The 24415-nt window shown below is 43.3% G+C and overlaps 1 protein-coding gene across 1 annotated transcript in view; it reads left to right on the top strand.

Annotated features, from left to right (window-relative positions):
• The window catches only part of LOC106565330 (receptor-type tyrosine-protein phosphatase gamma), a 305168-nt gene that overhangs the window by 167312 nt on the left and 113441 nt on the right, over nt 1-24415 (top strand). The window contains exon 3 of the mRNA XM_014132317.2: nt 21706-21885. Within this exon, the coding sequence (XP_013987792.1) occupies nt 21706-21885 (180 nt within the window). The remainder of the gene's footprint in view (nt 1-21705; nt 21886-24415) is intronic.

The raw sequence follows: 24415 nt of genomic DNA, 5'->3' as shown, positions 1-24415 counted from the left end.
TCAAGACATCAGTCAGGAAGTTAAAGCTTGGTCACATATGGCTCTTCCAAATTTACAATGACCCCAAGCATACTTCCAAAGTTGTGGCAAAATGGCTTAAAGACAACAAAGTCAAGGTACTGGAGTAGCCATCACAAAGCCCTGACCTCAATCCAATAGACAATTTGTGGGCAGAACAGAAAAAGCGTGTGTGAGCAAGGAGGCCTACAAACCTGACTCAGTTCAGCTCTGTCAGGAGGAATGGGCCAACATTCACCCAACTTATTGTGGGAGGTTTGTGGAAGGCTACCTGAAACATTTGACCCAAGTTAAACAATTTAAAGACAATGCTACCAAATACTAATTGAGTGTATGTAAACTTCTGACCCACTGGGAATGTAATGAAAGAAATAAAAGCTGAAATAAATCATTCTTTCTGCTATTATTCTGACATTTCACATTGTTAAAATAAAGTGGTGATCCTAACTGACCTAAAACAGAGAATTGTCAGGAATTGTGAAAAACTGAGTTTAAATGTATTTGGATAAGGTGTATGTAAACTTCCGACTTCAACTGTAGGTGAGCAATATGTTTGGAACATTGAGTCACAATTAAATCACAGTATCAAATTACAACCTAAGAATCATGATAATATTGTATTGTGAGGTCCCTGACAATATCCAGCCCTAATATTTAACCATTTGGCAGTTAACTGAAGGTCTTTATTGCTAATGAAATCAAGTATCTGTGTGAAATAAGATCACTAATATTCACATTTTAAAGACTCTAACAGGACTCTGACACATTGTCAATAAATGATTGGCATCATGAGAGCGCAGAGAATTTGGTTTAGTTTTTGGGAGTGGTCTAGCTGCATTTGTATATCAATGCCTCCTGTGCTGAATACAGAGAGAGTAAAGGGAGAGTGAAAATTCTTTGGTTTCCTTCGGTTCTCTATTGCCCTCCAAATGGTTGGATCTGCCAAGTCATGTGATCCTGTCACACTGAGTTACCCAATCAATCTCACAGGAATGTTGAGGAATCCTCTATGGAAGAACTCAAACTGTCATCATAAATCTCTGAATATATTCTATTCATTATTATCTCTAGCCCTCTGATGAAGACAGGCTGAGGCTCAAGTAGGCCAATCATGCAATCGGACTCAAGAGACAGCACACGACCGTAATCACAGTTTCAGTAGAAATGCTATTGCTGATGTAAGCATCCCCGGTGGGGAAATTATGCCACAGCCCCAATGTTTGACAATGTAGGGAACAAGCAACACACTCTCTATTCGTGTTGAAAGATTAGAATCAAGGAGTGCCTGGCTGTTTAAACTTTACAGGTATCAAAAAGTTCACACTGTTGAGGAACTGTGACATGACCAATAAGAAGAGGCAGGTCTGCTATCTGGGCAAAAACTTGAGAAAATGTTTTCGTCATTTAATTTTCTGTCTGACTGTGTCTGACAGCCTTCTCCCCAAACTCTGTCACCCTTCTAACCTTTTCTCTTTCCCTTGAACAATTTAGAAAGTTTCACACAAAAGCCAATCTTTAGTTCCTCATTTTCTCTCTCATTGACTTTTGACTTGACACTTCTCTGCCATTCCAGAACCACCTCACAGTTCTTCAGCGTTGACGTAAATCTTAATCCAAGGCCAGAGTTAGTTCGAAGTCCTTGGCGCTTCAAAATGACGTTAATTAGTATGAAACGGCTCTTTTGTTAAAACGTCTATATCCTGTTTCGCTGTCTATCAGGAGATGCAGAGGTTGAAACTGCTCCAAAATGGAGATGAAATTGCAATATGTAACAGACTCTCTCTATCTCTGTGGCTCCTGCTAAGTGACTAGTTGCCATGGGAAAGACAGAATAACCTCATTGAAGCCGAGAAGACCAAGCACTGTGAATAATGACACAAGTTCAACTATAGAGTGAGAGAGATTTTATGACAAAAACTAGATTCATCAGGATCATCAGGATGTTCCCCAATGCTGGAAGGGGAACCCCTTATACAGTGAATGATGGACTGTAGGCTAGTTTAGGGTAGCACTGCCACTATGAGACATAATCTTCGCATTTGGCTTCCTCATTGCATTCTGACAATAGCCCCATAGTAGCAGTACTACCCTGAACTAGTCTACAGTCCATCTTTCACTATATGATCTTTTGAGGCCGATGGTTCAGTTGGCTGGACTGGGTTTATTGCAGCTTGGTTAGATGTTGCACACCCAAGCCCTCTTTACTATAGTCTTTCTTCCCAAAGGGTAAATTGTCCTTCCCTCCAATCACTGGCACGCAGAGGCAGGGCCAGACACCAGGATTATAGTCAGCCTGATGGATGACATTGAGAAGGATTAATCGACTTCTCCGGAACCCTCAGTTATCTGATCCCAGCTCCGTTCCTCCCTTTCGCTGTTCCTTTGAAAGACCCACATTATATCAGCGCTGGTAAATGGAATGTAATCTATTTCTGAATGGGAAATTAACACAAGATTATACCCTGTTGCTAGTTGTGCTTGGACAAAATGGGCACGCGTGAAATTTGTATTTGAGTGGTTACAGTGTTGGGTTAATTACACATATATATATTTTGTATTGGCACTAACCAGCAGTTAATGTTTATCTCCTGCTGGATGAACGGGATGTTGGGTAAACATGGTACAGTATCAGAAGGGAATAGAGAAAGTCCCTACATGATACTGGAATAGAGACAGAGTTATAACATGGAACTGGAATAGGTCGTTATCAGTTATCAATAAAACGTCACAATAAGGTGCAGAGCGTTCGACTTGCCAGCTGGGGGGCAAGAAGATCCACAACTGTGCTAAATCCCTTGACAAATGTGTGCTGTTTTCAAGGGATTGCTAAATAAATGTTCGGAACTATACATTTCGGATTATTCCACGCAAAGCAATTGTGCACATTTAGCTCTATCATCAGAGTTATGGGCCTACAGCTTTTCATGATCAGTAAACGTCAACTGATCGTGTAATTTCAGATACGTGAGGGTAGCCTCACGCTATCTCTCAATATTGGCCACCATTAATTGGATATTTGAGTGATATAAAAGTGAATTATACATGACAAGTATGAGTGGTTTAGGTTAATGTATTATCCTTTGTGGGGTCTGCCTGTCAAGCAGCAGAAGGGGGCGCATTTGCAGATGTAACGTTACTGTTGGCTGATAAATGTTTACTTTGCCACCTACCGGTAGAAACTTTGTACAGTTGGCTAAACATGATCCCCTCTTCAACATTGTTTTTAAATAGTGTTTAATCACGATAGCTGCTGGAAGATATGATAGGCTGCTTTGATTGATGGACCACGTCAAATTGGCTAGCTAGCTAATAACAGATCATGTCAATAAGGCCAGTTAACAAGCTAACTTTTAGGGTGTAAACTAGATGGCTATATCAAAACATTGTTTGATTTGCTTGCCATCTATAGTGGTGATGACAGTAGTACGACTGAGAACTTTACCAGGACAATGTCAAGCTCTTTCCAAAAGCCTAATCTCTGATGAAGCAAGCTAAATGACACATTTTTTACTTTAGCTAGCTAGCTGCGTGCCAAATGCCTGGGTCTGGCTACCCTCACGTATCTGAAAATAAATGATAAATTGATGTTTACTGATTGCTGTATAACTCTGATTATAGATCTAAATGTGGAATAATCAGAAATGTGTAGTTATGAATATGCTCTTCCAGAGGTGATGATATTAAAACCAAGTCGTTTTAACATTTATTTAAGAATCCCTTGAAAATGGCACATGGTTGTCAATGGTTTTAGCGGAGCTGGGGGTCTCATTGCCCCACAGCTGGCAAATCTAGCGCTATTGTGACGTTTTATTGATAATGACCTATAGAGACAGAGTTCTAACATGGAACTGGAATAGAGACAGTTCCTACAGTACATTAAATTGGAATAGAGACAGACATCGCTGCAGGAAGATGTTTTGGGTTGGGGGAGTATTTTTCTCTCCTCATTCAGGAGTAATAATGGCCTAGTTCACAAATGTTGTTGGAATGTTTTTTTATTTATAAGGGGATGCTACATCACCCTCAGCACCCTGACTTCCCGCAGCTATGGAGACAGAGTTAGAACTGGAATAGAGATGGCGTTCTAACATGGAACTGGAATAGAGACACAGATCTAACCTAGAACTTGAATAGAGACAGAGCTATACTCAAGCAATAAGGCCCGAGGAGGTGTGGTATATGGCCAATATACCACGGATAAGGGCTGTTCTTAACCACGACACAACGCGGAGTGCCTGGACACAGCCCTTAGCCGTGGTATATTGGCCATATACCACAAACCGCTGAGGTGCCTTATTGCTATTATAAACGAATTACCAATGTAACTATAACAGTAAAAATATATGTTTTTATCATAGCCGTGGCATGCGTTCTGATATACCACGGCTTTCAGCCAATCAGTATTCAGGGCTCAAACCACCCGGACACAATGCATAGTCCGGGTAGCCATTTGATTAGCTGTTCAGGAGTCTTAAGGCTTGAGGGTAAAAGCTGTTGAGAAGCCTTTTGGTCCTAGACTTGGCGCTCCAGTACCACTTTCCATGCGGTAGCAGAGAGAACAGTCTATGACTGGGGTGGCAGGAGTCATTGACAATTTTTAGTGCCTTCCTCTGACAATGCCTGGTCTAGAGGTCCTGGATGGCAGGCAGCTTAGCCCCAGTGATGTACTGGGCCGTACGCACTACCCTCTGTATTGCCTTGCAGTCAGAGGCTGAGCAGTTTCTGTACCAGGCAGTGATGCAGCCAGGCAGGATGCTCTTGATGTTGCAGCTGTAGAACCTTTTGAGGATCTGAGGACCCATGCCAAATCCTTTTAGTTTCCTGAGGGGGAATAGGCTTTGTCGTGCCCTCTTCAACGACTGTCTTGGTGTGTTTGGAACATTCTAGTTTGTTGGTGATGTGGACAGCAAGGAACTTGAAGCTCTCAACCTGCTCCACTACAGCCCCATCGATGAGAATGGGGGCGTGCTCAGTCCTCCTTTTCCTGTAGTCCACAATCATCTCCTTTGTCTTGATTACGTTGAGGGATAGGTTGTTATTCTGGCACCACCCAGCCAGGTCTCTAATCTCCTCCCTATGGGCTGTCTCGTCGTTGTCAGTGATCAGGCTACCACTGTTGTGTCATCTGCAAACTTAATGATGGTGTTGGAGTCATGCCTGGCCATGCAGTCGTGGGTGAACAGGGCGTACAGGAGGGGACTGAGCACACACCCCTGGGGGGGCTCCATTGTTGAGGATCAGTTTGGCAGATGTGTTGTTACTTACCCTCACCACCTGGGGGCGGCCCGTCAGGAAGTCCAGGATCCAGTTGCAGAGGGAGGTGTTAGGTCCCAGGATCCTTAGCTTAGTGATGAGCTTTGAGGGCACTATGGTGTGGAACGCTGAGCTTTAGTCAATGAATAGCATTCTCACGTAGGTGTTCCTTTTGTCCAGGTGTGAAAGGGCAGTGTGGAGTGCAATACAGATTGCATCATCTGTGGATCTGTTTGAGCGGTATGCAAATTGGAGTGGGTCTAGGGTTTCTGGGATAATGGTGTTGATGTGAGCCATGACCAGCCTTTGAAAGCACTTCATGGCTACAGACTTGAGTGCTGCGGGTCTATTGTCATTTAGGTAGGTTACCTTAGTGTTCTTGGGCACAGGGACTATGGTGGTCTGCTTGAAACATGTTGGTATTACAGACTCAGTCAGGGACATGTTGAAAATGTCAGTGAAGACACTTGACAGTTGGTCAGCACGTGCCTGGAGCACACGTCCTGGTAATCCATCTGGCCCAGCGGCCTTGTGAATGTTGACCTGTTTAAAGATCTTACTCACGTTGGCTACAGAGAGCATGATCACACCGTCGTCCGGAACAGCTGATGCTCTCATGCATGCCTCAGTGTTGCTTGCCTCGAGGCGAGCATAGAACTGATTTAGCTCGTCTGGTAGGCCCGTGTCAATGGGCATCTCGCAGCTGTTCTTCCCTTTGTAGTCTGTAAAAGTTTGCAGGCCCTGCCACATCCGACGAGCGTCGAAGCCGGTGTAGTATGATTCAATCTTAGTCCTGTATTGGTGCTTTGCCTGTTTGATAGTTCGTCTGAGGGCGTAGCAAGATTTCTTATAAGCGTCCGAGTTAGAGTCACACTCTTTGAAGGCGGCAGCTCTGCCCTTTTGCTCAGTGCGGATGTTGCCTGTAATCCATGGTGGGGACGCCGTCATCGATGCACTTATTGATGAAGCCATTGACTTATGTGGTGTACTCCTCAATGCCATCGGAGGAATCCCGGAACATATTCCAGTCTGTGCTAGCAAAGCAGTCCTGTAGCTTAGCATCTGCGTCATCTGACCACTTCTTTATTGACCGAGTCACTGGTGCTTCCTGCTTTAGTTTTTGCTTGTAAGCAGGAATCAGGAGGATGGCATTATGGTCAGATTTGCCAAATGGGGGGTGAGGGAGAGCTTTGTATGCATCTCTGTGTATGGTGTAAAGGTGGTTTAGAGTTTTTGTTTTCCTCTGGTTGCACATTTAACATGCTGATAGAAATTAGGTTAGACTGATTTCAGTTTTTCTGCATTAAAGTCCCCGGCCACTAGCAGTTCCGCCTCTGAGCGGGCGTGTTTTGCTTATTTTCTTACACAGTTGACTGAGTGCGGTCTTAGTGCCAGCATCCGTCTGTGGTGGTAAATAAACAGCCATGAAAAATATAGATGAAAACTCTCTTGGCGAATAGTGTGGTCTACAGCTTATCATGAGATTCTCTACTTCAGGCGAGCCAAATCTAGAGACTTTCTGAGATTTCGTGCACCACCTGTTCTTCACAAATATACACAGACCGCCAGCCCCTTGTCTGACCGGAGTGTGCTGTTCTATCTAGCCGGTGCAGCGTATATCCCACCAGCTGAATGTTATCCATGTCGTCATTCAGCCACGATCCGGTGAAACATAAGATATTACAGTTTTTGATGTCCTTTTAGTAGGGTATTTGTGATTGTACCTCGTCTAATTTATTGTCCAATAATTGTACGTTGACAAGTAATTTTGATGGTAAAGGCAGATTTCCCACTCGCCGTCGGCGGATCCTTACAAGGCACCCCGCCTTGTGTCCTCTATACCTGTGTCTCTTTCTCCTGCCAGTGACAGGGATATTGGCCTTGTTGGGTGTCTGAAGTACATCCTGTGCGTCCTGCTTGTTGATGAAAAAAGTTTATCTTATCCGATGTTAGTGATCGCTGTCCTGATATCCAGAAGCTCTTTTTTGCCGTAAGATATGGTGGCAAAAAATTATGTATAAAATAAGTTACAAATAACACAAAAAAAACACAATTGGTTAGGCGGCTGTAAAACGGCTGCCATTTCATCCGGCGCCATCTTCAGGGCGCCATCTTCAGAGCACCATCTCCAGAGCGCTCAGGACCTCAGACTGGGGCGAAGGTTCACCTTCCAACAGGACAACGACTCTAAGCACACAGCCAGGGCAACACAGGAGTGGCTTCGGGACACGTCTCTGAATATCCTTGAGTGGCCCAGCCAGAGCCCGGACTTGAACCCGACCTAACATCTCTGGAGAGACCTAAAAAATAGCTGTGCAGCGACACTCCCCATCCAACCTGACAGAGCTTGAGAGGATCTGCAGAGAAGAATGGGAGAAACTCACCAAATACAGATGTGCCAAGCTTATAAAGGGTATGAATACAAATATAAATGTAATATTTCCTTTATTTATTTTTAATACATTTGCAAAATGTTCTAAAAACCTGTTTTTGGTTTGTCATTATGCGGTATTGTGTCTAGATTAATGAGGAAAAAAACAATATAATACATTTTAGAATAAGGCTGTAACTTAACAATATGTTTAAAAAGTCAAGGGGTCTGAATGCATTCCTAATGCACTGTAGATCTCAGCCTCTCTCTTTCCCTCTGATACTGCCCACATTCAAGCAATACATGCTCCGCGGTCTCTGTTTCCTGGCAATAATCACGCTTTCCTGTTGGATGCTTTCCTATCACATTTAAAATCTTATTCAACTGGCTGTGGCCCACCCTTAATCTTGTAAAAATGGCCTCCTCTCTTCTGTCCCTTCCTGCCGTCCCCCCCTTGCCGACTTTCCTCTGTACTTGAAATAAATGCCTGCCCTTAGTATCTCTATTCCACTGCTCCTGCCATCTCTGCATCATCACTGTCCATGTCAGGCTTTTTGCCTCTGCCTTGCTCATTGAACCTACAACATCAACATCCCCACTACTAAGTGCTTGTTTAGTCAGTACATAAACTGCCTCATTCCCATCCACCCCCACATGGGCTGGGACCAAAGTAAATTGTATCTTTATACCCATCTGTCTAGTACATCATAAAGCAGGTCTTGTCTGCTACGTTAGGTAAAGGACTGCAGACTCATCAACACTGCACATGAATCAGAGCAAATAACTAGTTTTGACTTCCTCCACCCACTGCAAGTCAGCTCCGCCGCATATGCAGCCAGATGATCTGTAATACGTTTCCTGACTTCCACCCCACATTCCTGCTCTACAAATGCTGACCAAGTACGTCCTGTCCTTGGATCTTTTGAACCATCTCTGTAAATGGCCACAAAATCCTAATACACAGTATCCAGACGTCTCTTAAACAAATCAGATGGATAAACACCCTCCCTGTCTTTCTGTAGTCTCTCCAACACTTCTAAATCAACTACTGGAGGCGGGAGTAGCCATGGTGGATTTACAGGAATAGCTACCGACTAAACTCCCTTCCATACATTCCCATCTCCTTCGCCTGGGTATTACCCACCCACCCAAAGCCCGTGTTCCGTCCTGGCTAATTTTTCCAGAATAAAATAATTTTTGCAGGACGAGACACCCCATGTCCCTGTAGGTTCACCCAATAATTCCTTGCCTGCTGCTTCTCCTAATCTGCAATGGCATATCCCCCATCTCCACCTGTAGTGTAGCCACTGGGAATGAACTGGGACCTTGCACCTGTATGACATCTAGCTGTTCCAATGAGGTCCAGGCTGCCGAACCATGCGCTATACTTCCATAGTGTATTGCAGATCGGATTAATGCAACATACATTGTCCTCTTTGAGGAACACCTAGCCTCCCACTCCTTCCCCGTCAGACAGCACATCACATTTAGCACCTTCTTGCACTTTCCCACCACTCTCTCTATGTGTTCTGCCCAGGTCAGTCTAGTGTCAAAGTATACCCCAAGGAACCTGAAGGCCCCCACCCTCTCCAAGTTTCTCCCATATACAGTGCCGTTGGAAAGTATTCAGACCATTTTACTTTTTCACATTTTGTTACGTTACATTTTTTTCCCCCTCCTCAATCTACACACACAACCCCATAATGACAAAGCAAAAACAGTTTTTACATTGTTTTGCTAATTTATTAAAAATAAAAAACTGATATCACATTTACATAAGTATTCAGACCCTTTACTCAGTACTTTGTTGAGGCACCTTTGGCAGCGATTACAGCCTCGAGTCTTCTTGGGTATGACGCTACAAGCTTGCCACACCTGTATATTAGGTTCCCTGTGGCTCAGTTGGTAGAGCATGGTGTTTGCAATGCCAGGGTTGTGGGTTCGATTCCCACGGGGGGCCAGTACAAAAATAAAAAAATAAAAAATAAAAAAATGCATGAAATTAAATGTATGAAATGTATGCATTCACTACTGTAAGTCGCTCTGGATAAGAGCGTCTGCTAAAATGACTAAAATGTAAAATGTAAAAATATATATATATATATATATAAACACATCTGTTTTATCCCCCTGTGGCTCAGTTGGTAGAGCATGGTGTTTGCAATGCCAGGGTTGTGGGTTCGATTCCCACGGGGGGCCAGTACAGAGAAAAAGAAAAAAAAATGTATGAAATGTATGCATTCAATACTGTAAGTCGCTCTGGATAAGAGCGTCTGCTAAATGACTAAAATGTAAATGTAAATGTATTTGGAGAGTTTCTCTGCAAATCCTATCAAGCTCTGTCGGGTTGGATGGGGAGCGTTGCTGCACAGCTATTTTCAGGTCTCTCCAGAGATGTTCGATCGGGTTCAAGTCCGGGCTCTGGCTGGGCCGCTCAAGGACATTCAGTTACTAGTCCCGAAGCCCCTCCTGCATTGTCTTAGCTGTGTGCTTAGGGTCGTTGTCCTGTTAGAAGGTGAACCTTCGCACCCAGTCTGAGGTCCTGAGCACTCTAGAGCAGGTTTTCTAGAGCAGGTTTCAGGTTGACTAGTCTCCCAGTCCCTGCCGCTGAAAAACATCCCCACAGCATGATGCTGCCACCACAATGCTTCACCGTAGGGATGGTGCCATGTTTCCTCCAGACGTGATGGTTGGCATTCAGGCCAAAGAGTTCAATCTTGGTTTCATCAGACCAGAGAATCTTATTTCTCATGGTCATAGAGTCTTTAGGTGCCTTTTGGCAAACTCATAGCAGGCTGTCATTTGCGTTTTACTGAGGAGTGGCTTCCGTTTGGCCACTCTACCATAAAGGCCTGATTGGTGGAGTCCTGCAGAGATGGTTGTCCATCTGGAAGGTTGTCCCATCTCCGCAGAGGAACTCTAGAACTCTGTTAGTGTGACCATCGGGTTCTTGGTCACCTCCCTGACCAAGACCCTTCTCCCCCGATTGCTTAGTTTGGCAGGGCGGCCAGCTCTAGGAAGAGTCTTGGTGGTTACAAACTTCTTCCATTTAAGAATTATTGAGGCCACTATGTTCTTGGGGTCATACAATGCTGCAGAATTTTTTTGGTACCCTTCCCCAGATCTGTGCCTCGACACAATCCTGTCTCGGAGCTCTATGGACAATTCCTTTCACCTCGTTGCATGGTGTTTGCTCTGACATGCACTGTCAACTGTGGGACCATATATAAACAGGTGTGTGCCTTTCCAAATGATGTCCAATCAATTGAATTTACCACAGGTGGACTCCAATCAAGTTGTAGAAACATCTCAAGGATGCTCAATGGAAGCAGGATGCACCTGAGTCTCATAGCAAAGGGTCTGAATACTTATGTAAATAAGGTATTTCAGTTTTTTGTTTTTAATACATTTTCTAAAATGTTTAAACTTTTTTTCACTTTGTCATTATGGGCTATTGTGTGTAGATTGCTGAGGAAAATGTTTCATTTGATTAATTTTAGAATAAGGCTGTAATGTAAGAAAATGTGTAAATCTCAAGGGTTCTGAATTATTTCCGAAGGCACTGTAACCTGAAGCATAACTCATCTCCCAACTTCCTCCTGGTAAAGAACACTGTCTGTGTTTTCTCTAAAGAGAGCCTGAATCCCCACATTAATGCCCATCTCATCAATTTCTTCCTGTACCTTCCTGACAATGTATGGCACATTTCTTCCCCTCTTCCGTAAGACCTCATCATCTGCAAATAACGACTTCCCAATATCCGGCTGTACCTGAGAGTAAACATCATTGATCATGATTGAGAACAACAGAGGACTAATCACGCTCCCCTGCGGTGTACCGTTATCCACCATGTATCTGCCTGATAGAGACTTCCCCTGCCTCACCTGGATAGACCTTCCAAACAGGAAATCCTTCCAGTTGTATATTCTTCCTCCTCCCCCCATAATATCAAGCTTGATTAACAGCCCCTCCTTCCACATCATATCATATACGCCTTCTCCACATCAAAAAAAAGCCTGAGCCTCCGGACATCTGCTTCTAAGCAGAGCACTGGGTCCATAGTTCCTCTCCCCTTCCTGAACTCACTTTGGTGTGGCGATACGAGCCCCCTGCTTTCTAGGAAGTAAGTTAGCCTCTCCGCAATCATACTTTCTATAATTTTACATACATGTGATGTTAAAGCTATTGGCCGAGAGCTTGTTGGCGTCGTTGGGTTCTTCCCTGGTTTCCTGATTGCTACCACTACTGTCTCCTTCCAGCTTCATGGTAATTTCTCCTCCTCGCACACTCTGTTGTTCAATAACTTATCCAGTGCCTCATCACTAAGATGGGCCAACATAACGTAGCACACCTCATCTTTTCCAGGTGAAGTTACCCCAGCCTTACCTATTGCCCTTTTCATCTTTGCCATGATAAATGGTGCATTCAACGCATCATTTACATCCCTCCTATCCAGCACTCTAGGGTGCTCCTCTCTCTTTCTCTCTCTCCCCTTCTGCCCCTCCTCTGACAAATTTGCCAAGCTATGCACTTAGACAAACACTTTGGCCATCATCTCTGCCTTCTCATCTGTTACTGCCACATCCTACCCACTCGTCAACACTGGATAATCCCAGTCCCTTCTGACCCCACTCAACCTCTTAATCATCCCCCACACTTCTCCCACAGGTGTCGTCCTTCCAATGGTGTCAGAGAACCAACGCCAACATGACTTCTTTGCCTAATGGACAGTTCTCCTCACCAGAGCCTGGGCCTGCTAATACTGAATCAGATGTTGGAAGTTATGCGTCCTTTTCAGTACTCTAAATGCCCTGTTCCTTTTCAGTACTCTAAATGCCCTGTTCCTTTTCAGTACTCTAAATGCCCTGTTCCTTTTCAGTTCTTTAAATGCCCTGTTCCTTTTCAGTACCGTAAATTCCGGACTATAAGCCGCAACTTTTTTCCCAGGCTTTGAACCTCGCGGCTTAAACAATGACACGGATAATATATGGATTTTTCCCGCTTTCAATTTTTTCTTTCTTCAAAAAAACACATTCTGTGACGTGCTCAGTTTTTTGGGCGGCATGAAGCTTTCATTAGACCAATGAAATTGCCGAACGGGTTAAGGTTAAACAACTTTTTTGTTTACTGTTTAGATTAAATCGAGCGCTCTCAAACTTCCCATCATTCTGATTACGGTAGTCATTTTGTCACCCTCATCATGGCAAAGACACGGAGAAATGCATATGATGCAGCTTTCAAGTTGAAGGCGATTGATCTGGCTGTTGGAAAAGGAACTAGAGCTGCTGCATGGGAGCTTGGTCTTAATGAGTCGATGATAAGACGTTGGAAACAGCAGCGTGAGGAATTGACTCAGTGTAAAAAGACAACTAAAGCTTACTGCTATTTTTTTATTTTTTGTTACAAGCCGTGTTTCGTTAAAGCCTATTTATTTTTGTTACAAGCCGTGTTTCGTTAAAGCCTATTTATTTTTGTTACAAGCCGTGTTTCGTTAAAGCCTGTGTAAAGTTCATTTGTTTCAATGTACCGGTAGGCACCTGCGGCTTATAGACATGTGCGACTTATTTATGTTCAAAATAATATTTTTTTTTAAATTCAGTGGGTGCGGCTTATATTCAGGTGCGCTTAATAGTCCGGAAATTACGGTACTCTAAATGCCCTGTTCCTTTTCAGTACTCTAAATGCCCTGTTCCTTTTCAGTACTCTAAATGCCCTGTTCCTTTTCAGTTCTCTAAATGCCCTGTTCCTTTTCAGTTCTCTAAATTCCCTGTTCCTTTTCAGTACTCTAAATGCCCTGTTCCTACTCCTCACCATTGCCCCACACTCCTCTTTCCACCACGGGACTGCTTTCCTCCTCCTCCTCCGTGAACTCTTAGGTATAGCCTCAGTAGCTGCCCCCACTAAAGCTGTTCTCACCCAGTTATTCATACTATCCACATCCCCTCTCATATCTACCCGAGCCATCAGTTGCTCACTCAGCTCCTGAAACTGATCCCATTTTGCTCTTCCAAACACCCACCTACTAACTCAATCCACTGATGCTTCCTCAACCCTCTGGCCTATTGCGCAGACTATGGGGTAATGATCACTCCCTACTGTCAACTCCTCCCATACCTCCCACTCACATATTTCTGCCATCGCACTAGATACCAGATTGAGGTCCAAGGCAGACTCTTTCCATGTGGCTACATCAATCCTGGTCCCTCGGCCATCATTCAGGCACTCCAGATTATTCATTTCTATCAGATTTTCCATCACTTGGCCATTTCCATCCATCCGTTATTAAAATCACCACACCACAATACCTTACTTCTATCCTGGCCCTCCACCGTCTCCAGCACTTCCAGGTCCAATATCTGACAAGGATTGTAGTAGTTCACTACCACTAGCAGCCCTCCTCTCAACCACACCTCCACCACCACATATTCCTATTCAATACCTTTGCCTAGTATCCTGTAAGGAAGTCCTTGCTTTATGAAGGTGGCACATCCCCCCCCCCCACTTCCTGTTTGAGTTTCTGTCTATAGTAAGGAAGGAGCAAAATCGAGTAGTGATCAGATTTGCCAAAGGGAGGGCAGGGGAGGGACTTGTCGGCATCCCGGAAATTGGAGTAGCAGACGCATTGTATGCTGAGATGTCCAAGATGTTGAAGAATATCACAAGTGGCCATCGTAGGGTTCTTATTTTGCAGCTGTAGCCAGTCACCACCTTGTCGAAATTGTCCACCCCTCCTTTTGTGGAATTTTTATCCATTATGATTTCTGTTTTTTGATGTTCCTGTCAGAGAACCAACGCCCCCCCCCCTTCCCCCCTCCCTCCTCCCTCCCTACAACTCTGTCCCTACGAACTCCTGCACACCAATCACACAGGCTTACATGGCATATACACAATGAACTGCTTGAACTCCTGCCCATTAGCCAACAGGCTTTGAGCATTCCATTGTAGTACTACCACCATAACTACAATCCAGTAATACATGACTCTAGCCTCGGCTGATTGAGATAAACTCAAACGTTTTCCAATGTCAATAGTAATACTCAGATGTCTCCCAGCCACTTTCACGATTAGCTGAATCCTCTCTGTTTTAGACTCAACTTTAGCAGTGCTATTGATAGCTCCTGCTATGAACGTCACCAACTTTCTCTTATCTATGTATACCATATCGCCTCCCACCTGCCCCGTAATCCCTGGTCTAGATGCTCCTACCCATCTCTCTCTTGAACCTGTATCTTCCTGGACCCTCACTTGACACCCTTCTCTCCACACTCACTTGTTACACCTCCACTGCCTGCTTCATTGCCTCACACCCACCACATGCCACACTATGAGCACCCCCAGAGCTGCAGCACTTTGGTTGTACACCATCCCCACATTTCCCATACTCATGCTCCCCTCCACACCTGGCATACCTCTTTTTCTCTTTACAGGCTTTTTCCACAGGCGGTACCCAGTCCTTTAAGTGTAACAGAATAGATGGGCTATCTACCCTAACTCCACCCCTTGTTGCTTGCAATCTTTGAACATTCACTAGAACGCCTCCTCTCACTTTGTTGCTTACCTCTTTAATGCTAACACTCACAGGCACTTCTGTTATCACCCCTTTCATGCAGTGCTTCCCTGCTTGATCATTCCAGCTGCTCGACACCACCTTACACTTCCCTATTTGCTTCACTTTGAGAGCTTTTCCCCTCTGCTCCATGTCCTTACAGAACACCAACAAGCTCCGATCGCTTAACACTTTAGCATTGACAACTTCCCCAATCAACTCTTTTATCACAGCCGTCAACCTTATCGGACTCATCGCCCCAACTCCCCCTTCCTCCCTAAACTTCAGAATCACATAATTCTCACCTCTATGCTCCCCTCGAGACTTATCTTGCCCTTCCTCTGCACTCTCTACCTCCGAACTGCCGCTGGCATTGGAAACTATGTTGCTTTCCTCAAACATCCTTTTCTTCTTCATTTCCGCCTACATAGACCTCACTCCCCTTCAAATCCCTACTCCCTTTCTCTCCCGCTTTATTTTTCTCTTTCCTACTCCCCCTTTATTTGTACCGCTATGCTCCATACTTGCATCACGTTCTTCTCCATTACTATCTCCTACCATCTCTGACCCAATCACAGCACAGCCATGCCGAACCGCCACCACACAGAGTAAGGTTTGTTTATCAACAATTGATACTGGAGCTCCGATCAACCCACGTTACGTCTTTCTTTCTCGTGTACCTGTTCTTCCCCAAAATAACTTTTTTTTTATCAGCTCGCCAGTTAAGCGGAAGCTTGACGGCCTCGATACACAAGTCCTTTTCCCTTTAGACGTACCTTTTTTAAAATGTCAAGTTCTTTGCTGTGGGCCAATGGTGTAACCTACTGTAGGTAAGCACAGGTTGTTTTCCCCATAGCAGGCAGGCCTGAGACGTTCTATCTAATACCGACTGGGACTATTGGAGGTTTGTCAATCTGGGTTTGTGTTAAGCTCTTTCTAGGACATGGTGAAAGAACGTACTTCAACTCATACATTTTTGTATTTTTCAGAAAAAATGAGTCAAAAGATATTTCAGCTATTTGAGAAACAGTGAGTAAATATACATGTGAGGTACAGTGAGTAATATTTGAGGCATTGTACTTCCTTCCAGCCACTTCTACCAAAGGCGAGTGTTTGGCAAACAGACATGCAGGGAAGAGAGTGAGTCACCCTCAACTGTAACACACACACACAGCCTTGAGGCTGTTCTTCCCTTTGAGGCATAAACAGAATAATACAACAACTCTCAACAAACAATGGTTTCATCCTGACATTGCTAGCTACCGTCTTTCTTGTGAGAGAAGAATACATGTCGATTCAGCCAACGGCATTATACTGTTTAACAGGATCTTCACATTCAGATGCGCCTCGTTGCCTCTTTTTCCCCTCTTCGAGTTCATTTAACATGTCCCTCCCCTTTAACCAACGTAATGGAGAAATTCTTTGATGTTTCACCAGAATTAGACTTTTCCTTTTTTGCTCAAGGAGTTCCATTATCTGTCTACGGTGTTAAGTAGAAAAAGGGAAATGTGCAGAGTAGGACAATGGCTCTGGTTAGTGAGGTGTGGAAAAGCCACTCCTGAAAGACATGGCCTATTCCTTTATCCTTCTACCAGGGCATGTACTCTATCACCCATTGTTTGGCTGTTTCATGTGAGTGAAGTAAATCGTGCATGCTAGACTAAAATCCTAGCTCGGATTTCCAGGCTTTTCCTCGACCATGGGATGATGGTGTCTGGCTATGCAAGACCAGCTACAATGTTTACTATGTCGTTAACGTTCCATAACATGTCTGTCACTCAGGCCAACGGGACACTTCATCCGTCTTTGTCCACATTGTTCACTAGGCCAGTATATTGTCTCTGGTGTGACGGTCCAACCTTTCCCTCCCACCAATCCCCAGTGTTGCTGACATGGATCCATCTGTGTGCACTGTGTGCATGGTGTGTGTGTGCATGTGTGTTCATGTCTGGCTGACACACACAGTGTTCATTCATCCGATGCCGATCGGCTTCTCCTCCTGGGTATGTGTTTGTGGCTAAACTGAACTCACAGTGTTTGGCTCTATGTCACTGACCTGGGCCCAGCTGATCTGGGATGACATGGGGATAGCGGCAGGGGCTGGCAGGGGCTTCCTGCTGACAGATGAAGTTGAGTCAAACTCCTGTGGATTGGAAAGGCCAGACAGCCTCATAAGAAAACAGTGGGACTGGAAGAACGTATTGTGTTATATGCAGTTATCAGCAAAAATAGATAAGCAAATAAGAAGCAAATAAATACAGTACCTGTTAAAAGTTTGGACACACCTACTCATTCAAGGGTTTTAATTTATTTTTGCTTTTTTCTACATTGTACAATAATAGTGAAGACATCAAAACTATGAAATAACATATGGAATCATGTAGTAAACAAAAAAGCCCTTACACAGCCTGGAGGTGTGTTGGGTCATTGTCCTGTTGAAAAACAAATGATAGTCCCACTAAGCACAAAGCAGATGGGATGGCGTATTGCTGCAGAATGCTGTGGTAGCCATGCTGATTAAGTGTGCCTTGAATTCTAAATAAATCACTGACGGTGTTACCAGAAAAGCACCCCCGCACCATCAGGTCTTACCTTGTCACAACACAACTGATTGGCTCAAACACATTAAGAAGGAAATACATTCCACAAATTAACTTTTAACAAGGCACACCTGTTAATTGAAATGCATTCCATGTGACTACCTTATGAAGCTGGTTGAGAGAATATCACGAGTGTGCAAAGCTGTCACTTTTTTGGTTACTACATGATTCCATATGTGTTATTTCATAGTTTTGATGTCTTCACTATTATTTTACAATGTAGAAAATAGTCCTATTAAAGAAAAACCCTGGAAGGAGTAGGTGTGTCCAAACTTTTGACTGGAACTGTGCATTAATATTCAACGTTTATTAATTAAACAAAAAGCTTAGATTTCTGTTGTGTATACTTCGCTCATATGGGTAAATAAAAAGCTTTGTAGCTTGTAATGAAAACATATATTTACCCATTGTTTAATCATGTTGTTGTTTAATTGCCATGCTGGGGAAGAAATTGCATTCAGTGTGGAAAAATAAATATATTGAAATGATGCATGCAAAATACAATTTTATACAAAAAAAGCCCTCAACATTAGTCTAAGATTTCTGTAAAGATGAGGTGGGAAAAAATTAGGTATGATCGAGGTTGGATACATAAACATACTGCAACATTTCTTGATGACCAGTGGTGAAAAACATACTAAATTGTTATACTTGAGTAAAAGTAAAGATACCTTAATAGAAAATGACTCAAGTAAAAGTATTAGTCAGCCAGTAAAATACTAATTGTGTAAAAGTGTTTGGTTTTAAATATACTTAAGTATAAAAAGTTAATGTAATTAATAAAATATACTTAAGTATCAAAAGTAAAAGTGTAAATCATTGCAAATTCCCTATATTAAGCAAACCAGAGACACTAGGGATGACCAGGGATGTTCTCTTGATAAGTGTGTAAATCGGGCCATGTTCCTGTCCTGCTAAGCATTCAAAATGTAACTAGGGATTTTGGGTGTCAGGGAATATTTATGAAGTAAAAAGTAAATTATTTTCTTTAGGAATGTAGTGAAGTTAAAGTAAAAGTTGTCAACAATATAAATACTAAAGCACATATACTGAAAGGGACTAAAGTATTTTTACTAAAGTACATTACACCACTGATGATGACTATGTGTTTTGTTGTTGTCTGTGAGGAGGGGCATCAGGATTTGAGGCTACAGGCAGAACTGTTTTCATAAAGCTACAGAAGGTTATTTACAAAATAAGTTGCCAACAAATAATAGACGTGGAAAGCTCTGAGCTAGCTTTTCATCAGGGATTGCTTTCCAGAAAGGTGAACTGAAGGCTACAGCTCCGAAAAGCAGAAAACGTTTACATTTTGAATGTGTGTAATTATGTTTCTTTTGCGCATTTTCTCTCAGAGCTTATTGTTTTATTGCTTTTTGTCGTTCATTTGTTTATATCTGGGTTGGTTATATTATTTGCCTTCCTGAAAACATGGGTTTGCATGGAATTAGGTTGTTTGTTATTTCGAAGAAAACAGAATATGTTCATAGAGGATTAGATTTGTGGTTCCACCTCGTATATTTAACTGGATCAGGGCAGAGAGAGGAATATGTCAAACCGAGACAGCCAGGGTTTTATTTACAGAAGTAGAAAATACATGACATTTCCTCAGAGCTTGCTTTCTCTCTCTACTGTATATGAACAGTATCCTGTTGAGTGGCAAGCAGCCATCTTCTGTTATTACTATGGCTGAAGTGTGAGGAGATGTTAACTACTCAAATACTTATTGTAAATACTTGCTGTTTCTGTATTGGGATATGAACTGTGTCCTCAAGTCTGCACACTTTTGAGTGGCAAGCAGATGTATTTTATCTGCTCATATTACAATGGCGAGACGGGAGTGTGTGTGTGTGTGTGTGTGTGTGTGTGTGTGTGTATAAAGGATGTCACGCTGCTTGTTCAGCTAGTACAACTTCTGATTTGGCTCAGACAGGCTCGAACCGAGGATCTCTGCTTTGCTAGCACACGTGACCGCCCTCCTGAAGTGTCTTACCAATCGTGCCACGCGTTTAGTTAGCTATTCGCTGGCGCAAGTAGGGACACTTCAGGTTGAGGAGTAAGTTTCACACATCCCCAAGTGCACACTTTTCTTTAACGGTGTGAGATATTAGAGTGGCACTGGTACAGACAGACACAAGGCGATGACTGATGACTTCACTCCAGCTTGCTGATGCAGCCATTAGTGAGAAGCACAGCCCAGATACTTAGCGCCAGCCCTTCCATGGAATCCAGACCTGGCCAATAAATACACACTTCCAGGTGGTGTGTGGAATGGGCAGAAGACAATTCATCCAAATTTAACTCAATGGACAAATCTGTAGCACTTGGGTCTATTTTACTGCTTCAGCATCAAACTGGCAGGGCCTAAAATTTGGCGGGTAGATTTTGCCATTGGCAGGTAAGATGTCTATTTCACCAGCCACGTTGGCGGGTGCTTGGGGCTCCAAATTGCGAGCCTTTCACTTGCAGTTGTGAATAAAAATAGTCAAGTATGATCATATTTATAGCTAAATTAATGCTACAGTGGCTGGTGGAACAAAAAGTGCATTTAAGGCCCTGGAAACTGGTAACAAATTAATCTGAAAAAATGCATTACTGCTGTGAATTGCTCCTCAGTTAGTGTGTGTGTGTGTGTGTGTGTGTGCATGTGTCAGACCTGGGTTCAAATACTGTACATGTCTATTTAACTATCTGGTTTTTAAAATACACAGCCCCCCCCCCCCCTCCAAAAAAAAAAACTATACTCTAAGAAATTGTATTTCAGAGTATTTTCAAATACTTAATTCAAATACTATTTGAACATTTCTGGCTTAAATGCATGGACGTGTATTTGACTCAGTGTATTTGAGTATTTTCAAATAATTTCCAAAAACATAAAAATATTAAACTACTTGTCTTTTCAAATAAAATATATCTGAATACTTACTTTGAATGTATGTGAAAGTAATTGAGATATTTTAAATAGTATTTGAATCCAGGTCTGGCGTGTATATGTTTGTTTGTGCATGCATACCTGCCTGCATGTGTTTGTGGGGAGTCTGACCAAGACCTGGCTGAAGCAGTAGGATATTTTAAATCTGTAATATTCATGTCATCCGGGAGAACATTATTGAGGAACAGACAATTGTGTCTGATTTAAATATATATATATATATATATATATATATATATATATATATATATTCCCACAGCATGCCATAAAGCCAGCCCTGGTCCGGAGGGCCCCGGGGGTGGTAGTAAAAAGGAAGTCACATTTTTATTTAATGAACAACTTGAAAAGTTGACTCTAACCTTTAGGGAATGGGCTCATAAATGATTTGTTAATCGAGAGAAGTGTTTGAGTCTGCCTTTGCCTGTGATCCTTTGTCTGTGGTCCTTGCAGTCTTTTGTAGTTCTATTGGTCCCATTGTAGTGGTGAACAGATCAAGAGCATCCCTGTCTGCGATGGTGGATTATTCTGTAGTAGGATCTCTGCTGTGGGGGGGAGAGAGAGGATTAGAAGAGCAGTCAGTGGATCAGGGAAGGTGCTGCAGGGTGGAAGTTGATTTCAGTACTGGTTCTACAGTCTCTCTCAATACAAAGTGAGAGGTGGGGGGAAACGTTTTTACTCTCTCATGTCTCTGTTTAGGAACTGTAGTAGGAAAACCAGCTGGATTTTCGATGGGCTTCACGCACATTATGGGTATCGGCTCTGTGACATCTTCATAGCCAGGGTCTCAGAGTAGGAATGCTGATCTAGGATCAGAATAGCCTTTTACATCAAAATGACTATATTAGACTGTATTAAACATTATACTGTATGGACACTGATGGGTGGGGGACCTGAACCTAGATCAGCACTCCTACTCTGAGCACATTTTGAATACAGGCCCAGATCTTAGTGCTGAGAACTGACTCTCCCTCCTCTCTTCTTCTAGGGAACCACAGTCCTGGGGTCTGGGCCTCCTCATACCCTGAGTGTGCGGAGAGGAACCAATCACCAGTGGACATCTCAGACGAGGATGCCAAGGTGTCTCAGGAGTGCCAGGAGCTGACCCTCAACGGGTTCAACGCCGAGTCATCCAACAAGACCTCCATGAAGAATACAGGAAAGACAGGTCAGCGTGCCTTCATTCATTCAGAGAGAACAGTTTTTTACCTACCGTAGCAGGGTGAGACAAAGATGGGTGCTTTCCTCAATGCTCCGGTCAGAAGGCAGGTCAGCATTCCTTCACTCATCCGAAACTATTGGAGTAGAACAGGCTTGGGTTTTTAATTCTTCAGCATGGTGGGCTGAGGCGCTATCCTCAAATGCTCCTTCATACTATGTGTAAGGATCAAGACGTGGGGGGTATGGAAGAAAAAGATCAGTCAGAGAGGAGACATAAATACACACCGTTCGATCACAAACATTTCGCTACAACTGCAATAACATCTGCTAAACACGTGTATGTGACCAATAAAATGTGATTTGATGAGTCAACGTTCGGTTATGGCTTTACAAAGTGTTAAACCCTTACACTCATGGAAATTAGCCTATGTTGATAGAAACATTTTAATTTGGCCCTAACAGAAGAACTATAAAAAGCACATTCATGACCATGATAGCAATTGAAGGATAACACTTTGGAGATTAGGGAGTAATTATCAGATCAAAGGTGAGGACACAACAGTTCACCTGACACAAGGCTGAATCCAAACATTACATTGTTGATTTTATGTGAATTTTACACTTACTGTACTTTTCTTAGCATTTGTCAATATCAAAATCTAAAAATACTCTGGATACATTCAGTAACATCAGAATATTCATACAAACGTTAGTATGTGCAGGATAAGAACAAATGATTACAACAGTTTGAGTGAGATGTCTAACTGGTGTCTCCAAGTGTGGGGGACACCGCTCCAAACTGTGTACAGTTCCTAAGTCATTTCAATGTGGGTCAGGCGGGCATTATCTGAAAGCTTATTGTATTGCCAACATGGCTAGCTAAGTAACAAAATATGATCTTACAGTGTTAGGATTTTATTAAAAGGCACTTTCAGACAAACATACTGTAATTTTGGTGCACATAGAATGGAGTCATTCAAGTGTGTGTTCCGCAGCAAATGTTCTTGATTGTAAACATTGATGCTATAAATTACATTTGTTTTTAAGTATGGAAATGTGAAGTGCGCGACTCACGGTTGAGCGGTTTGCCTGTATGACATCAAAATGGTATTTATTATTGTCCTCAATGTCTCCGGAAAGGGCTACACTTCACCTTGCATGATCCTGCCAACATTGTAATTAACCACAAAGGGACTAGATCTTCAAAGTTGATCCTAATCGATTTCCCTGCATGGTGCCTTGACCTACTTTGGCTTTGAGTAGCAGCTGATTGGCCAGCGTCCAGAAGTCTTCAGCTAAACATTTCTTTCCCAGGCAAATGTCAAGCAAGCCTTAAGCAAATTCATGAGGAAATGCTGGCACCGGAGACATTTGCATTGATCACGGATTTACTTCCCGTCTTTCACAGCCTGTGATTCAAGGTCTTTTTGGCTTAGCATCTTATTCCTGCCCTGCTCAGCTCGACTGCTGAAGTGCCAAAACACCGAGAGGGCAGCATGGCTAATCAAAGTCCCAAAAGCCAGCCTCTCCTCTGTGTGTTTTTGCATGTGTATGCATGTGTGTGTGACTGTTGTCCATGACACTAGCCAGAGAAGGGGGATCAGTTCTCCGCTGTGTGGCTGTATGTTTACAGGGTGCTTGGTGGAGCTTGTGTGCTGAACCTCTTTAGCTTAACAAACCCTAGCCTGCATTTGTACGCCCAGATCCCCTCTCAGTTCTCCACAGAAGCTCTGCCCACTACACACAGCAAGTCCCATCTACACATTGTATTACTGTCTATCGCTTGACACTTTGCGTGTGTCTTCACCCTTTCTCTCTCTCCGTTCTCACACTCTTTCTTGGGCTTCCGAGTGGTGCAGCGGTCTAAGGCACTGAATTTTAGTGCAAGAGGCGTCACGACAGTCCCTGGTTCGAATCCAGGCTGTATCACATCCGACCGCGATTGGGAGTCACGTAGGGCGGCGCACAATTGGCCCAGCGTCGTCCGGGGTAGGCCGTCATTGTAAATAAGAATTTGTTCTTAACTGACTTGCCTAGTTAAATAAAGGTTAAATACAATCTGTCTCACTCTCTCTATACCGTCCATCTACCTCTCTCTCTCTCTCTCGCTCTCCCTCCCTCCCCCCGTGACACTGCTTGTTCCCCCTGCTCTGTGGTGTTTATAATCAATGTGGGTTTGTTTGTCCTCATGCTCATCCCCTCATTCCTCTCTCCTCTCCTCCTCTGTTGGATTTGTGATTAAAATAAGCCTGGCTGTAGCTGCATTTCATCTGGAGGGCCTGGCTAGGTTAAATCCTCCCTTAAATCCTAACAGACAGGGGGATCAGGGGCCTAATCTGGCTAATGATGTCAGCTGGAGAGATGTTCAAGGGTTATGGATTCATCTAAATATGCACAGAGCACACTCACTGAGCTACCACGTCACAGACAGACAGGGGAAATGTCAGAGTTCTTCACACAATGGAGTTTCAGTGCCTCTATTCATAAAGCTTCTCTGCGTAGGAGTGTTGTTTTAGGATCCCGTGTACACAATCTTT

This window comes from Salmo salar, chromosome ssa12, assembly GCF_905237065.1.
Source record: "Salmo salar chromosome ssa12, Ssal_v3.1, whole genome shotgun sequence".
Classification (NCBI taxonomy): domain Eukaryota; kingdom Metazoa; phylum Chordata; class Actinopteri; order Salmoniformes; family Salmonidae; genus Salmo; species Salmo salar.
Note: the sequence above shows the minus strand (reverse complement) of the source record. Positions and strands in the feature narration are given on the sequence as shown.